The sequence below is a fragment of the Ruditapes philippinarum genome, unplaced genomic scaffold, assembly GCF_026571515.1.
Source record: "Ruditapes philippinarum isolate M1 unplaced genomic scaffold, ASM2657151v2 ctg9962_1_1_1_1, whole genome shotgun sequence".
Lineage (NCBI taxonomy): Eukaryota > Metazoa > Mollusca > Bivalvia > Venerida > Veneridae > Ruditapes > Ruditapes philippinarum.
In genome coordinates this window covers 14503-33799 of record NW_026858073.1, presented here as the reverse complement: position 1 = coordinate 33799, position 19297 = coordinate 14503, and the positions used below count along the sequence as shown (strand labels likewise).

Genomic DNA, 19297 nt, shown 5'->3' with positions numbered 1-19297 from the left:
CCGCCAATGGCGTTAAAATACCCGTAACAGTTGCCAAGGTTACGCAACGACGTCATGTTCAAAAACGGACTTTGATGGTCAATTTTGACGTCATGTGTACAAAAATTGGCTGAAATTATTGAAATAAAATCAACGAAATCCAATTCGAAATATGGTCAATTTTTTGCATGCCAATTTTCAAGACGCTACTCGAAAGTTCGAAAAGTGTCGCGTTCTACCTTAAACTCTCAATGACTATGCTAACTTATCAATGACAAAAACTATTTTCGTTTACTTGCAGGATATGGGTACTCCTTCTGTCATGCGATCTCGATCATGTTTGATTTTTTTTTTCATTTTATATGAATATGTTTTACTGTCTCTTCTTTTTGTACGAGGCATAACGTTTAATGGTTGACTGACTGACTGACTGACTGACTGACAGATACTTAAAATACAATCGCCAATCTATTGTTGAATCACAATCATCATGTAGATGTAGACAGGAATATGGTATACATAATAATTTATTAATATTCCTGACATAGTTAATACCCAATACTTGATACAGGAACATGTGTTTATGTAAATGCACATAAAATAATAACAAAAACTCAATTTTAGCTAGATTTCAATATTCTTTTATTGAATTTTCATGTAAAATTGTTACATACAATTTTGACAGACTTTGTCGTCTGCAAATGGTAAATTGAAGTTTCATCACTGTTGTTGTATGCCATTTCCATATCACAAAATAACAAGATTGCATTTGAGAAAAATGCTATGCCACCGCATTAATGCAACACTAAATTGTAGTGTAGGAACAGATTTTTTTTTGTTTTTATACAATTGAAGATTGTCATAATGCATAGATCCCTGACCTATCTAATTCTTATTATCAGATTAGTGGTTAAATCTATTGTTAACTCAATAAAAGATCAGAGTAGGAATATATCAATGCACTTGAGTCTAGTGAATTTGGTGGTGAAGGTCCTATTTCACACAGCCTAAATTTCATGACTGCATCAAAGGACAACACAGTAAGACACTTTGTCAAAATCTAGGTCAGCTGATATTAAAGTTCACTTTTAACTTTGACACTTGAGGCAAAATTTGAACAACTTTGGTAGAGTACTTATAAATGATATCATTTAACAAATATTAAAGCTCTAAGCCTTGTACCTTCAGACAATAAGATTTCTTGATTTTTTACTATATGTATATACTGAAAATCAATGATCCCGGGCGGGGGCAATTTTGACCCCAGGGCTTTTATTTGAACAATCTTGCTAGAGGTTCACTTCACAATGTTTCATGCAAAATATCTAACCTCTAGTATTTGTCAATTGCTAGAAGAATTTTTTTTAAGTTTTTACTATAAGTTTTTACTATGTAAATATCAGGAAAATCAATGACCCCCGGGCGGGGCCGATTTTGACCCCAGGGCTATAATTTTGAACAATCTGGGTAGACATTGCCTTATGCAAAATATCTAAGCTCTAGGCCTTTTGGGTCTTTACAAGAAGGTATTTTAAGTTTTTACTATATGTACATATAGTGAAAATCAATGACCCCCGGGGCGCGCTGATTTTGACCCAAGGGATATAATTTGAACAATCTTGGTAAGGGTCTACCAAACAATGCCTTATGCAAAATATCTAAGCTCTAGGCCTTTTGGGTCTTTACAAGAAGGTATTTTAAGTTTTTACTATATGTACATATAGTGAAAATCAATGACCTCCGGGGCGCGGCCGATTTTGACCTAGGGCTATAATTTGAACAATCTTGGTAGAGGTCTACCAGACAATGCCTTCTGCAAAATATCTAAGCTCTAGGCCTTTTGGGTCTTTGCAAGAAGATTTTTTAAATTTATTCTTATAATTCCTTTTGGTTGCCATGGCAACCAGATTTCTGCATGGAATTAAATTCTTTGAACAACTTTAGAAGCCCTTCACCCAAGGATCAATCCTGCCAAGTTTGGTTGAAATTGGACTAGTGGTTTTTCACAAGAAGATTTTTAAGTTCACTATATAATCTATATAACACACACACACAAACACACACACAGGAGAATCGCTATATGCCACCGCATCGCAGATGCTGCGGTGGCATAAAAACAAAAAACACCCGAATCTTAAGCCTTTTGTTGTATTACAAATGCACACTTGTGTTGGTGTATTTTAAAGTGTTGCATTGCATCAGTTTAAGTAAAATTTTAGTTATTTGCAGGATGGCGAGAAACTGTCGCGACAGGATCTGCAATACATGGAACTGTGGTCCCCCAAAAAATGAATATGAATTTATGTTTAAATGACAGATAACATATAAAAATTAAGACTCTCAGCTTTAAGAAGATGTGATCTTAAATATACATATATGAGCATGTTTATTAAAAGTTTGCACCTAGTTAGTTGCCTCATTATTTTAAGCAATTATTTATCTGTCTTGAAATATACCTTTTCATCTAAATGTGCATGTACACATTTCATTACAATATGTTCTTAATATTCTTTTATGTTAGATATAAAATGTATTACTTATAGATTCAGCTATGCAATACATATCACCTGCTGCTTGATACTGTAAGATAAGTTAAGGTGGGTTAAATAATTTATCTTTATAAACACATGGTCATTTAAATGATAAATACTTCTATCAGAATGACCTTAGTTTCTGTATTTTAGTGTTAAAATATGAAAAACAAGATCAACAAGGAAAGGCGGCGTTCAATGAACGCAACCCCATATGACCCAGCAACAAGAACCAACGTGATTAGGAATTCAAAGAAAATAATAATAGGCCCACAAAGGGGAAGGGGACAGAAGACCGGGGAAGGGGGGGGGGGGGGTTAATCAAAGAAATAAAAACTAGAGGCAATGGGGAAGATACTTACCGTAGACGAGAAAACAACAAGGGACACAAGCAAGTGTCACCAAAACAGTATGAAACAACATAGACAAACATCTGAGGAACACAGTGGGGCGCCGCCTTGGAACGGTCAGCAGCATAATAATCATAATCATAAGAATCATTATATATCATATAAATCACAAAACAAACATTTTATAGCATTAACATTTATTCCGATTCTGATTTCAGAGACAATTGTAATAAATCAAAATCTGTTAAGTAACTGTTTATAGTAAAGACAGACTTAAGAAAATCTTTTACTCGTTGACATGATTGAATTCGCACCTTCAGTAAGTTAATCTGAGCCTCTTGGATATAGACAATAGGCATACAACAGGAACATAATTGAGTAAAGCAAGTCATTTTTATGATGATGAACAAGACAGGGTCCAACACATGTCATAAAATATTTATCGAACATGAATAAATGACATTTGAGGACGCATTCCAATCTGTAATGTTTTGCATATGATTAGTTCAACATGACATTTTCATTTTCAAGTTGATGTGGTATTCTAACTTCTAACAAATTTTTAGTTACGAATTTTTGATTCGATTTCACGTGACATAATCTTGTTTCATGGTACCCACTGATCAGTGATTCTATCTAACTTTGTTTCCTTCCGTCTTCATTTATCTCCGGTATATAGGAGTATGTCCTGTTGTAAAAATGGCGAGATCGATGTTCGAATTTACCCTCCATTGCCAAAGGTTGGTCTATTTTAGATTTATCTCTACCGTCATATTATCTCAGTTTCCTAAACATTGTAACACTCCTGTTTTGGCTTTGGAATGGCTTTGTATTTATAGAATGGGCTACAGCTTGTTTCCATTTGAACCTTTGTTGTACTACAACTTGAAATTTGCTGTCTGCTTTATCAATCTAGAAGAGAACGCTGCAACTGACATATTAGATTCTTCTGAAAGGAATGGCGTTGTCAATGGTTCGGACTCCGTAACACTTTCTGGAGCAACGATGTTTCTTTATGAATTGTTGGTACTTTGCTTGTTTTGAAAACTTTCTAACAAATTCTGTAAGTTTACTGAAGTTGTTTGAAGGTCCAGCTTTTCCGTGCCCATTATATTCTTCATCTGGTGAAAGCAGGTCTAAAACGATTGATTTCTTTTGCTCAAGTTCACACAATTTATTGTTTTTTAATTGTTCGAAAGTAGTATTTTCATTTTCATGGTACCCACTGATCAGTGATTCTTCTAACTTTGATTTCCTTCCGTCTCTTTCTATTATCTCCGGTATATAGGAGTATGTCCTGTGTAAAAATGCGAGATCGATGTTCGAATTTACCCCATTGCAAAGGTTGGTCACTCTTGTATCATATTTAGATTTATCTCTGACCGTCATTTTCTCATTATCCTCAGTTTCTAACATTGTAACACTCCTGTTTTTGGCTTTGGAATTAACATTATTTATCATGCTTTCATCTATTTTATAGAATGGCTTTGTTACAGCTTGTTCCATTTGAACCTGTTGTTGTACTACAACTTGAAATTTGCTGTCTGCTTTATCAATCGTAGAAGAGAACGCTGCAACTGACATATTAGATTCTTCTGAAAGGAATGGCGTTGTCAATGGTTCGGACTCCGTAACACTTTCTTGGAGCAACGATGTTTCTTTTGAATTGTTGGTACTTTGCTTGTGTTTGAAAAACTTTCTAACAAATTCTGTAAGTTTACTGAAGTTTTTTGAAGGTCCAGCTTTTCCGTGCCCATCACAATTATATTCTTCATCTGGTGAAAGCAGGTCTAAAACGATTGATTTCTTTTTCTCAAGTCCACACAATTTATTGTTTTTTAATTGTTCGAAAGTAGTATTTTCATTTTCATGGTACCCACTGATCAGTGATTCTTCTAACTTTGATTTCCTTCCGTCTCTTTTTATTATCTCCGGTATATAGGAGTATGTCCTGTGTAAAAATGCGAGATCGATGTTCGAATTTACCCCATTGCAAAGGTTGGTCACTCTTGTATCATATTTAGATTTATCTCTGACCGTCATTTTCTCATTATCCTCAGTTTCTAACATTGTAACACTCGTGTTTTTGGCTTTGGAATTATCATTTTTTATCATGCTTTCATCTATTTTATAGAATGGCTTTGTTACAGCTTGTTCCGTTTGAACCTGTTGTTGTATAGCATCCTCCTCTACAACTTGAAATTTGCTGTCTGCTTCATCAATCGTAGAAGAGAACGCTGCAACTGACATATTAGATTCTTCTGAAAGGGATGGCGTTGTCAATGGTTCGGACTCCGTAACACTTTCTTGAAGCAACGATGATTCTTCATAGCTTTGATCAAATGATGAAATGCTTACGTCTTCTTTGAATTCATTTGTTTCGAAAGAATTCAAAATTTCGGCTATTTCATCAATGTTATCTTGGAAACCTTGCAGAGTGCCAGGAGTTTTTTCTTTGCCAAATACCTTCATAAACTTCGCTATGAATGTATTTCGTGGCTTTGTTTTCGAAGGTCTTTGCATGAACGTTAACATTTCTGTACAAGGTTCAATTTCAATTCTATCTTCAAATTGAGTTCCCGAATCTGTGAAAACTGAAACCTGTGATTTGTCACGCCTTTCCTCAATTATGGCAATACGTTTGCCAACCGCCTCATCACTTTTAAACCTTTTGACGGCTTCCTCGCCAATTTTAGATATTCTATGATCCGTGTTATGTAATAATTGTGAGTACATTTTCAACTGTTTTTCATAGCGCACCAGAAATAATTGAATACTGTACAGTGATCCTTCATCACTTTTCACATATCTATTTCCAATATTTGAACGTGTGTCGTTCTCTCGACTAGTACGTTTAATTTTCTGACTTGTGTCCGATATGTTAGCTTCCTCGCGAATTTTAGATATTCTATCATCCATGTAATGTAATAATTGTGGGTACATTTTCAACTGTTTTGCATAGCGCTCCAGAAATAATTGAATACTGTACAGTGATCCTTCATAACTATATCTATTTCCAATATTTGAACGTGTGTAGTTCTCTCGACTAGAACGTTTAATTTTCTGACTTGTGTCCGATATGTTAGCTTCCTCGCGAATTTTAGATATTCTATGATCCATGTAATGTAATAATTGTGGGTACATTTTCAACTGTTTTGCATAGCGCCCCAGAAATAATTGAATACTGTACAGTGATCCTTCATAACTTTCCACATATCTATTTCCAATATTTGAACGTGTGTAGTTCTCTCGACTAGAACGTTTAATTTTCTGACGTGTGTCCGATATGTTATCCTTCACCTTAAACGTATTGTTATTATCCACACTTGATGATCTTTTATATTTCACTTCGCTATCATTTGCTCTGTCTTGATTTTCACAAACTATCCCTCCATTGTTAACAATATTGTTAACCTTTAGTGCAGGCACACGTTTACCGTATGTATTCCTGTCAATATCATGCGTGTTCAATTCAGGCGAACAATCAATAAAACTTGAAACCAACTGCTTCATCCCTTTGCGATGTGCTCCTTGATCGTTAGGAACGTCATGTTTCGATTGGATTTGCGTGTAATATGATGCCATTTCCTTCTTGGGTGAAATAGTACTATATACTTCAGAAACGTTTGTTTTTGAATTTAAAGCTCTTATTAGCTTATTGTGTGAGGAATCTGGAATGTCAGTTACTGACCGTTTGTTTTGAGATTCTAGTAATATATTTATTGACGGCATTGAAGATGTATTCCTTTTCATTTCGACTAAATTTGTTGAAACGGAGCTTTGTTGATGTTTTGCTTTTCCCAAACAATGCTCTAGAATATGATCTAACAACGGTACAAATGCTTCTTTTCTTTTTAAACACGTGGTCACGCGAGAGGTATATGCAGCGTGCTGCTTTTCTGGGTGCTGAAACGGTCGGATCGCCAGAAAGTGACTGAAAGTACAATACAATATTTGTTTACCATAAAAAAGAATAAAGTTTATTGTTTATTGCAAATGAACAGTCAGTATATTATTGACTAGTATCTTAAATTGAGGAGATTGTATCTTTTATTGATATGCCATAAATGATAATTAACAATAACCATAGCATTTGATAAAAAAATAGGACTAAATAAAGTTAGTGTATTGTTCAGCATAAAGCGAAAATAAATATAAATAGTCTCAACGGATACCAAAATGTAAACGGGTCCTGTATGAAGAGTGCCAACCATATCCAATCTAGATGGTACAAAGGAAGTGATGTCAAACCTCGAACAATCGCAATGAATGAACTGAAGTCATGTAATTGATACAAAAGTTTTAACCCGACCTGAAAATAAAGAAATTCATATGTATTATCTTATTGTCTTTCAGTGAATACATCATTTTGCTGAACAAACATATTGTCTTTGGAATTTTATTTAGAAATGAATGTACAGGCCTTTAAATGAAACCAACTTTTTAAGAACATGGACCCCATAAAATTAAAACACTCTCATAAATGTATAACATAAAATTAAGCTTATTTATACAAGATTACTGCAGCCCATTTATTCATTAACTTCGATTAACTGTTAAAGCTAGCTTATGTTTGTTATTGGTTTTACGACACGAAAGTTACTCGCATTAGCACTCCCAGTCTTAATTTCGGACAACCACTTGGGGTCGTTCTTCTTAAATGATCAGCCTAGGGGGAATAAAGTACAGTAGCTACAAACGGCCTTAAATTCCAATCATTATATAATTAAATCTTCCCAAAAATTGGCCAAATATCACCCAAAAAAACCATTAAAACTTTATCTTCAAACGGAAAACTAAGAAAATAAAAGTTAACAATAATTAAACATGTACTCAGAATCAAAACGAAAAATCGGTATTAAGAGCGATTGTTAAATTTTGCACATTAGCTTTTGTCAAATGGTATAGTAAAGCTCTCGAAAACAATATTGTCAATCCCGTTATGTCAAGAAACCTCTGTGGAGTTTGTTTACAATAGGTGATAGGGAGTAATAAGAAACCTGTATGAAGAACTTGAGGACATAAATAGATCCGGAAAGACTTCTTGTCTTTAACACTTCGGTGATAACCATCTTGCGTAGATCTTCATTGAATCTCAGTATATTCTCTATAGAAAGACGAATCTAGAAATAGATAATTAATTGACTGGTATTATAACATGACTTGGCTTGCAAAAGCATTCAAATAATAGGAGATAAGCGTAAAGACTGGAAAAAAAACAACTAAACAACATTTTACAGTTAACAAACCAAGAATGTCGATGTGACTTTCAACGCTACTGTACGTCCTACATTTCTAAAGGTATTTCAACCAAACTTTTACGAAAGAACTGGCATTTAGTACCGAAATGCATATTGTGTAGGTAGGTAATTTATTTTTTTGGACAAATAATGTCTCTTTTTTCTCACGTTCTATAGGTTTAATGTAGGGAAATTTATGAATATAAATGTGCATGCATAAAGCAACATTGCACAGCTTGATGAAATACATGGCGTCTGAGAAAAGCAAAGGTGTCTAGCAGAGATATTCATAATTCTCACAACAGGTCCGTGATAACACATCAGAAAATGAGCATTGGTAATTAAAATAAAAAAACGTAATACACGACCTCTACATCATTCTGTATTTACTCTAAAATCATATGAATATGCCATGTTTTCAACTTTGATACAAATAAGAGTGACAAGCATGATAAGTAAAAAAATGTTTGTAGTACACACTTCTTTTCCCTGTGAACGTGTAAACTCCTCTATGTCTGAAGATGACAGTGCCAGGAACAGCCTTCTTGACTCCTTGGCCAGTTGTAAAGAGACATCCAATACATCTAACTGTGTCACAGATTGTGCCAAATATTTATCTCTGAAACATAGGAGCCCTGTATTTAGTTAAAAAGTTAAAAACGGATCATTTTGTTAGAACACACACAGATTTTGTGCATAAATCGATCTATTTTGTATCAGAGTCAAAAAGGTGTCAAGGCAGAAAGGGAATTGCATTGTGTAAAAATAACAGGACTTAATCGTAAAAAGCATTGCATTATGCGTTAATTCCAATGATATCCACCTAAACCAATATTATTATAGGTGGATCACAAATATGAGCAATCAAATTTTGAATTCGTTTAAAAGCAATATCGAATGACTTCATAACTTGTGATAGAATACACAATGGAGACAGATCTATACAAATTTCATTTCAACAACTTAATTCATTTATTAGTGTAATATGATACTAGAACCATGTAGTATACAGTACTGAGGGCCTCATTGCATTACATTGACCAATCAGTCAGATCGCAAACATATAAAGAACCGAAGCCGCATTCGGAACTGCCTCGGCTATTATATATAATATCTTATCCGAAGACTGACGGAAAGGGCCGAGTAGTTGCGATTGCCGATGCCGATGACTGAGGTCCTTGTCGATGTTTTGGGCTGACTGGGAGATCACTAAAATTCTACTAGGAGGCCACTATAATGCTAGGATATCCGAAGTGCTGTGTGCAATTTCTTATATTACACCGCACATATTTCCTGGAACATAAAAATGATATTGTTTTAATCACAAAATTTCTTTTAAAATGTACGGATATTTTGCCTCGATTTTTTCCATCAAAATTTATTTCAAAATGCTGCAACTTTTCAAGGGATTGAGATAGAGTCAAAAGCTTTTCAGCGTTGGTTACACGTTACCTTATGATCGACCTGGGGTTATTTTCAGCCTCACACAAGTCCAAAATTTTCTTGGCGATGAGGGGGACTCCGCCCCCCCCCTTCAAACCCCCCAAACAGAAGGTGGCACATCCTCCTTCTGGCAACCCCCTGATGTATCTTTTGGATGGGGGGCGGCGCCGAAAAAGTGCTCACTTGTTTTAGCAACATTTCTCAAACGAAAACATGTGTTTGGGGCCCAAATAGGACATTTTTTCACTAATTTAGGCCTAAAAAAGGGGGTGGGGGTCGAAAGTGCGTTGTTTCGCGTATATATGAGGTAAAGGGTTAATATCCCCCAGGGACGAGTAATGTAATGTTCTAGTTCTCTCTCCTGGTCGCTCAAGTGGATAGTATTTTCTGACAATTTTAAAAATATTGATTAAACCAATAGAAATGTGATGAATAATTATATTTTGTCTAGAACCTTTTATTATCTGCTTTATGAATACAGGTTATATATGGGATCATGTATCTCACACACTACCCAACAACTTCTAAATATAGTTCTTTCGTGGTTTGTTATTATGACTGATAGTAAACATAATAATTCATTGCATTACAACCCAATTCACTTTAAAATAAAGACATTATTACATTTCTATTGTTATTATTATCATCATCATCATCATCATCATCATCATCGTCGTCATCATCATCGTCATCATCATCATCATCATCATCATCGACATCATTATTATCATCACCATCATCATCATCATTAATTAATTATTATTATTATTATTATTATTATTATTATTATTATTATTATTGTTATTATTATTATTATTATTATTATTATTATTATTATTATTATTATTATTATTATTATTATTATTATTATTATTATTATTATGTTTCACAAACCTTTGACTCAATATCCTAAAATGGACTTGACGAACGATATCTTGGAATCGCCCTATTACCTTGAACCTCTTCCTTTTGATAAAGTATGTCCGTACTAAACTCCACAGGTCACTAGCTGTCCTGCCTTGTCCTTACAGATGAAAGATATAATTTAGTAAAGTAGATCAGCTTTTATATTACAAACATTTTCAAAGAACGCTCAAAGAACTCTACTCATTAAAAACATCATTTAAGTGCTAAAGTAACATAGGATGTGTATCTGGATGTTAACGTAACAAAAGTAAATGAGTCCGTTAAAACAAATTACATCGTTTTTTTATCAAGAAACGATACCTAAAAGTATAGTTAGCTTTATAACCGCCACTCATTTAATACAAAACAAATATCTTTTAATAAAAAAATACACATACAAATTATGTGGCTCTCTCTTCAAAGATGTAAAAAGGAGTTTTTATTTTTTTTTCTTTTTATCCCAGATTTTTTGATTTCCCTTTTATTTAATAATTTTGAATGTTGTGAAACGCCTGCGGGCGGGAAATTGGCCCGTTTTTATAATTTAAAAGGTAAAAACCCAATTAGGTAAACGTTAGATACCTTGGCTTTTTAGCATGGACGCTTGGTATTCCGTCAGGTAAAAGTTAAATCTTATCATCCATTTCTCCTTCAGAATTCGCTTGAACTTTTCGGATTCCGAAATAGCTGTAAAAAAAGTAAAAGCGATTCTATTTGCTTTTAGCTTGCATGGTTTATTTGTCAAGAAATATACAATTATGAAGAACCGATTTGGCATGTATTTCTCCGATAATTTTTGAATAAGTTACATTACGTACGTATCTTAGAATTGTCATCTAAACTTATTGGTAATATTAGGCGATGCGGTTTAGATATTGTATATGTTCAAGTTAAAAACACCAAAACCAAATGCGTAAAATTGGGAAAAAAAAGAGAGAAAAAACATAGCCAAAATAAAAGTAAGATTATTTAGTTAAAAAAAGAAATATGCAATTGACGAAAACGTCGAGCTTTACAATCTGTCTTTGTTACTAAATTATTTCTTCACCCTTTCATCCCGCTGGAAAAAAAATTACTAAGAAAGTTAACTAAAACTTTGGGATATGTTACCAATATAGTGCAATGCCTTTTCTGTTTGGGAAATTTGGAGGAAAAAATTCGCTTTCAACTAATTAAATGTATGAATTAATTAAGGAAATCTAGTGTTAAAGATTTTATAAAAATTGATAAGGGAACAAATACGCATTAGGTAATAACCCAGAGAAACTTTTTGAAAAATTAATACAGTTGTTAATAATAATTATAATTAATTCTTAAGAATCTAAAACAAAAAAAATATGGTGAATCCAGCTCAAATAAAACTAAAAAAGTAGCTATTATGGTCCCTCTCCTTTATTTAATGTGAAACAACAATTTAGTGCATTGAAATTTAAAAATTTTACATAATTATCTTTGTGTTTAATTATTTAATTTTATTACTCTTGGCCAATATTAATGATTCCAATAGCAGGGAGCGTTCCCGTGACCGAGTTAGTTAATGTCTTTGAAATCTCAACCAACCCAAAGTCCGCGGTTTCGAATCCCGCCAGAAACATTGTGAGGGATTTTCCCCAAATGTCAGTGGTTCTACAAACATATGTCGCTCGTGCGTGAAACAATGCATAAATAGGGCTCCCCATGAGTAATAGCAGGAAAAACACGCCATATGACTCAAACAATCAAAAATTTGGTTCATGTACTGCAAACATATATTATAAACACCAGGGTATAAAAATGTACAATGTTTCTCAAATGTGAATGCTTTTCCGGGATTTTTCTTTGTTGAATAAATATTTTACCTTTTCAGAGATAACAATTTCTTTGTGGTCTTATATCAAAAACCGACACTGCTTGTCCAATAAACATTCAGCGATCTCGTTTTCCTAGGGACAATTTTTTTTGCTGATTTCTTGAGTAAGAATTCAATGATTTTTTTCACTGCAAGGCTCCATCATATCTCCATTTATATCTGTCAGTTTTTCATCCGAGTGAAGTCTTGTACAGCAATCATGCTCTATGTAGTCACATGGAGAAAATTTACTTCGTGTGTAAAGCACGCACAATCTGTTCCGACAGGTAGTAACCTAAGTTTTATTTTATGATTAATATCTTCTGATGACGAGCTACTAATCAATACTGCTTTCCTTTGGTTTGTACTCCTTGCCTCCTCTTTAACATCTAGTATTAGGTTAGTGTTTTAATAATACGTATTAACAAAAATAATTGGTCAAGCCTGCCACGTACAGGCAGGCGACCAATTATTTTTGTTAATGCGTATTAATTAAACATTAAACCTATTTAATGATCAACATTATTTTTTTCAACTAAAAACAAGGCATTTCTCTTAAATCATCCCATAGCTCCGCCCTTTTTTGCTTTAAAAAGTTTTTCTACACTTTTTCAAGTTTTTAACATGTCAAAATTTAAAATAAGCTAAATAAAAAGGCCCTTTTCGAATAAAAACAGGCCCCAAAGGTTTTTTCTGAAATGTCACAGAATTTTCCCCTTTTTCTACAGTAAACCATTTATGTTTCTAATTTTGGAAAAAAAAAAAGCCCAGGGGAAAAAAGGTTTAAAAACTTTGGGGTTTTTAAAGAAATGTTTTAAAATCCTTTTTAAAAAAATGGGAAAAAGTTAATTTATTTTTTTTTCTGTGGTGCCCAATTTTTGGTTTACAGGGGGGGAGGGGTCCCCTTTTCAAGAGTTTTTTTAAAAAAAAATGTTAATTATTGTTTTTTCTTAATATCAAGGATTTTTTAAAGCATTTCATTCTATCAAGTGAAAGAAAAATAATGTTTTGGGTTACTTTTTTTCTGGAAAATATAAAGTTTTTAAAACAGTCAGCAATTTATAAACAGACATTTTTCTTAGAGTTAACGGATATAAAAGAGTTACTATGTTTAAATCATTTGTCTCTGCGTGGGCCCCACATGTATTATCTATGTAATAATTAAAATTGATTGTATCCTAACATTTAGAAACACCTGACCTCGCCTATTTTTTTTTACGTTGGCATTGTTTTTGCTAACCTAGAAATTAATTTTACAATTTAGAGTGCAAATCAACAAAACCTCTAAACTCCCTCCAATAATATAATGTATTATTTGAAAAATTTTGCTTAGAACTGGTTAAGACGACAGATTAAGTAAATTTTATTTAGGTTAGTACACATTAACCAAAGTTAGACTTAGCAAAATTTTTAAAATACTAAAATGTGATTTTTTTTCAAAAAATAATGTTGATCATTAATAGATTTCCCAGATTTTTACTAGCAAAACTTTCCCATTTGGATTGAATTTTCTTAAATATGGGGTTTCTGTTCCATTGTTTAAAGGTTTTAAAAAACGGGTGGTGTTTTCCAAACCCTGGACACATTTTTTCTTTTTTGGGGCCCGTTTTGAGTCATGATTTGGGTTTTCCCCCATTTTCCCCACGATTTGCGAAAATTTGGGAAACAAGTTACAAAATTTTTAAAACCCAAATTTCGCCCGGGGTAAAGTTATATTAGTTTAGGTAATTTTTTGATATTTGCTAAAATAAGAAAACGATTTGGGAAAATTGGGAGTAATTTTGTCCCCAAAAGGAAAAGGCCCTTTATGTCCGTGTCAATTTCTCCATGCGCAGTTGGTATTTCCTAAAATGAAATGTTTCATTATAAAAAAACGCAATAACTGTGTTATTTAGCTGAATGCCAAAATACATGATTAATTATTTAGTCAATAATTAATTATTTAGTCAACAAAATGAAAGGATTTAGATTCGGTATAATACTAGTATAACAAATAAAACATGGCCTTGAGGGCAATATGCAAGTTTACGGACCTGGTTGGTCAGACTGAGGAAGCGCGTATGCAAATGAGGTATAATATAATAAATTAAATTGACCCTTCTATGTAAAAATACCTGAGAGTTAAGTACATTTGACAAAACAATGCACAGTATAAATGTTTTGCTATACAAATATATTGAACTATTTTTTTTTTATTAAAATGATATTGAATTTAACCCTCTTTTGGATAAAAAAAACTAGCACGAATGCCATGGTATAGTAATTTCAAATGGAGTTGCGTTCTTTGAACGGCCGCCTTTCCTTGTTGATCTTGTTTATTTCATTGCAATATAACACAAATATTGGACACATTTAAATCACGTCTTTAATTGAAAGCCGCGTTTTGATTTTCTACCACAAATGCTTAAGTTTTTTTCACGTAGATCTAGTGTATTCGTGTATAAATGTAGATTTAAGCTGTTCCCTGAAATTTTTTAACTATAGATTTATCTAAAAGTTACAGATACACTATTAGTGTACATGTATAGCTTGCACGCGAAATTACTACATAATCACGGGGGTGGAACCCCATATGTATCTCAAAAATGAGCATCGGAAAAAAATTATATGTGAATTTTCGCTGCACCAGATGTTTGAAGCATAACACCAGATTTGACTGTAAAATAGGTCAACTGCAGGGTAAGTTTTCATCTCTTTAAACATTTATTTTTAAAATTCAATCCTTTTTTTAAAGAAAAATCGAAATGTGATTCTACCCTCCTGTGACTCTCCTCTATTACCCATTTTTCTGTTTTGGATTTTCTATGCAGTTTTTCATCGAGATATTCTTTCCGTCGTGGGTTTCTGGTGTGTCCAAAACATGCAATGTGAATGAAGAAAATGTCACTTTAACGGACTCAAAAACAGAGATTTTACAAATCTCACTTACAGACCGAAGCGCTTAACATTTCAGACAAGTGCTGATTTAAACATTATTTTTAGATTTGGCTACAAACGAAAATTTCGCTGCTCAAAATGGCATTTGAGCTCCACATGTGCTGAAGAGATCCATAAGTGATGTAGAAAACCATCGACCACTTACATATAATCATTAAATAGCCAATGTATAGAAAACAATTTAGGTTTCGTAGCTTTGGCTGAAAGTTGAATAGTAACATTAGTGTGTTTGATCACCACAATGACAGGGCTTACTAGCTTATGCTAGCATTAGAAATACTAAAGGCCTGAGTACGTGAAAAAATTAATGTTGACGCAGAGCGGATAGTACTCGTCAAACTCCTCACAGTGATTACCTCCCTTGGCAGAATTGTAATTACTGCCTTCACAGATCGTCACATGATCATGAAAGTCACATGACGTAACGTCGAAATTCAAATGTAAATATCAAGCGTTACACAGAAAATCTAACGTTATTTTTTTTCTCTTTCTGTTCGTACCTACGTCCCTTATATTTTATCCAAAAAAAATATCCAAAAATATACAAAATAATGAAAAATAAATTCAAAAAGCTTAAAAATATAAATTCCCACCGAAATCCTGTTATTATATGACCGTTTTCCAGATATCTTGTACTATAAGGACTCATAGGCGAAGAAGATTGGTTCTCGTTGATAAAACACAAAAACTTCGAAATAAAGGATATGTTATTTGACACAACGGATTTATATTACAGATTTCGGAACATGCCAGTTATTTTACCCTTATATATAATGCTTTAATAACTTGTTTCTTCCCGGATAAAGGAAATATTTGATATTTGACCTGCTCCTTAAAAAGTCGTAAATGTTCCTGTTCGCAACGGGAATAACGCGCTAACAGGTTTAACAAAAGTAACCATGTTTTATAAAACTTTTTTTGGGGAACGGCATTTCAAAAAATTACTAAACGCAATTATTGAAAATTTAATCTTAATGTTTGAAGAAAATAGAGTCTTTAGATTTAATTCAAAATAATCTGAAAATATTAACTTTGGTTATAGTGCTTTACATTTAACTAGTGCCGGCGATTACAGAGCATGATAAACAATTAGATTGACAAAATCACTGCGAAGGAAAATTAAATTTTGCGGAGTTTTTGATGTGGAAAATAAATTTTATGCAAAGTTTCTTTTGGATCTTTTTTTTTTAAGAGTTTATCCACTAATACTTTCTTTACAAATCATAAACAAATTCAAAACGAAGTTTTTTCACATTATCCCCTATTAAAGCAGACAGTGGGCAGTCGAAGTGAATAAAATTTATTATTAATTGATTCATGAGCGCAATTAAAAGGAAGATTTGCGTTTTACACAGGACGTCAATAGTAAAATAAGACAAGGCCTTCCACCATAGTAATTTATTCAAAACTTTGTACTCAATGTGCTTCAACCTTTAAATGAATATTTGAACTTTTTAAAGTGCAATATATCTATATTCATATTCCTTATATCAATTTTTTGCACTATAAACATCGGTCAAAAGGGTTTCTTTAGTATGCAGTCATGCTTAGAAGAATGGCCGGTCATATTCAATAAGCATTCGAAAAAAAAAATCTCAATAATCATCGATTGTTTTGATGTCAAGACAAGAACCAGGCCACAGAATAGTGGTTCGATTTGGATGCAAAACAAATTTTTATAAGGAGCAATAGTAAACTTACAATTAAGATGCAGATGTTTTTTCAGAGAGCAGCATAAATCATAACTTCCATGCATTGTGGAACAATGAAGACCCGAGGTAAATATGAAAGTTCTACTAAGATCCAATCTCTCAACACAGGTTAACCGCCTTAACAGCAGTCATAGTCATACCATCGAGTTCGATTTTTTAACTGTTTTATCGCATTTCAGTTTATTATTGGCTTCTCTTCATAAATTTAATTCCCCACTCGGAACCTCGATTGCTTTTTATGTAACGTGTCAATGACCGATATTGTAAACCCCACACCATGTGAGCCAATCAGAAGTATGTTGGGTGTTCCTGATTGGTTGGATGACCAAAAATACACAGAAAATCATTGCTGTAAATAATTGGGACGCGCCAGTATTACGCTAAACCGCCGTTTCATCAGCATTTTTAAGGGCATGCCAAAAAGATGGGTTATTAAATTCATATCAGTTAGAGAGCAGGCATAAAATAAGTCAAATAGACATTGACCCATAATAGCGATTATGGTCATGAAGTGAACCATGCAAATATTATGCAAGGACGTTCCTTGATGTGGAAAATAAATATGCAAAGTTTCTTTGATCTTTTTCAAAAAGTTCATCACTAACTTTCTTCCAGCGTCATAACAAATTCAAGTACGTTTCACATTACTCGCCTTTTAAGCAGACAGTGCAATCGAGTGAGTAATTAAATAATGCATGACGGCATAACAAGGGAATGATTGCAGTACACATGACGTCAATAAATAAAAATAAGCAAGGCCTTCCCACCATATCTACTTATTTTCGAAACCTTTCGTATGCAGAATGTCTTATCTCTTTCTATATGTATACTATGTTACTCAAGCTCGTCTCGTGAAAATGTGTCTATTTCGGATATTAATGTTTCCATTACAGAATGAAACACAATAGAATGAATTATAGATTGCTTTATAAAATTGATGCGTAATAATGTTGCTAATGTTTATATTATGCACATATGGATCTCTCCAGCACATATATGGAGCTCAAATGCAATTTTGAGCAGAGATTCCCTTCGTTTGAAGCCAAATCTCAATAAATATTTAAATCAGGATTTGTCTGAATGTTAAGCATCGGTCTGTAGTAAGATTTCGTAAATTCCCTGTTTTTTTAGTCCATTTAGTGACATTTTCTTCATACACATTGCATGTTTTGGACACACCAGAACCTACGACGGAAAGAATATCTCTATAAAGACTGCATAGAAATCCAAAACAAAAATGGGTAATATAGAGGAGAGTCAGGAGGGTAGAATCACATTTCGATTTTTTTAAAAAAGTATTGAATTTTATATAAATGTTTAAAGAGATGAAAACTTACCCTGCGATTGACCTATTTACAGTCACCTCTGGTGTTATGCTTCACATCTGGTGCAACGGAAATTCACATATAATTTTTACCGATGCTCATTTTTGAGATACATATGGGGTTCCACCATCGTGATAATTAAGATAAAATAAAATCAATACATGCGCCTATATTATTCTAAAACTTCAGTCTACTAACATAACACATCTATTGAAATTCAAAAGAAAAAAAAAAGAAAAATGTAAAAAAAATGAAATAACCTGCTCCACAATTAACACTTCTTTCTGCGTCATAGCAAGGAAAACCTGTCTGAGAGGCGAACCATCTTCATTTAATTGTAGAAACAGTCCTTCTACGTCCACCTTCTTTAAAACATCTTCGTATTGCGAGAAGTTTAGCAACTTCTGCAACCTATCACTCGGACAGGCCTGTAAGGGCTTTGCAACACCAGATGCATACATGTTCTCGCCAGTCACCTCTTTGTCATAGGAATAACGGCGGCTTGTTTCGGATTGAAGCAAATCGTACCGAGATTCCATAACAAAAGAAATACATTCCCATGCGAGGTTAATAAATCAACAGCAAAATAGTGCTGTATAAATGTTAGCTGAACATTTTCCACAGAGGTTTTCTTTACAGTTGCAACAACGACTGTCCCCAAAGCGTCTTTTCTTGGTTACGACGTCATTGACGTCAAATCACGTTGGTTTGACGCTACAATTGATATATTAACTGCGTTGCTTTTTTTAGACTTGATAAAAGAATAAAATAAATTGGTTTCATAGATAAATGTTATCAAAGTCGCTAGGTCTATGCTGTAACCCTTCAAAATTAACCTCGCTCTATACTGTAACATTGTTTATTTTTTTCAAACGCATTTTACCAACAGGAAAATAGGTTCAACTGGTCATTTACTTTTATAAACGTTTCTAAACACAAAGGACTAACGTTTTGTAGATTAAGTTTATCTAGGCATGCTTAAATAATGTCGGAATGGGAGAAAAATGCGTTGATCTCTCGATTCAAATTTTTAAACCGTCAAATCT

At 33.3% G+C, this 19297-nt stretch overlaps 1 protein-coding gene across 1 annotated transcript; it reads right to left on the bottom strand.

Annotated features, from left to right (window-relative positions):
- Positions 1-3926: 3926 nt before the first annotated feature.
- LOC132752006 (uncharacterized) lies at positions 3927-18712 on the bottom strand (the record flags this gene model as incomplete). The annotated part of the gene is given in 6 exon segments (XM_060742236.1): positions 3927-6794; positions 7036-7172; positions 7861-7983; positions 8581-8719; positions 10438-10567; positions 18574-18712. Coding segments are annotated over 6 exon segments (3536 nt in total), but the record flags the coding sequence as incomplete, so codon positions are not given.
- Between the last annotated feature and the right edge of the window lie 585 nt (positions 18713-19297).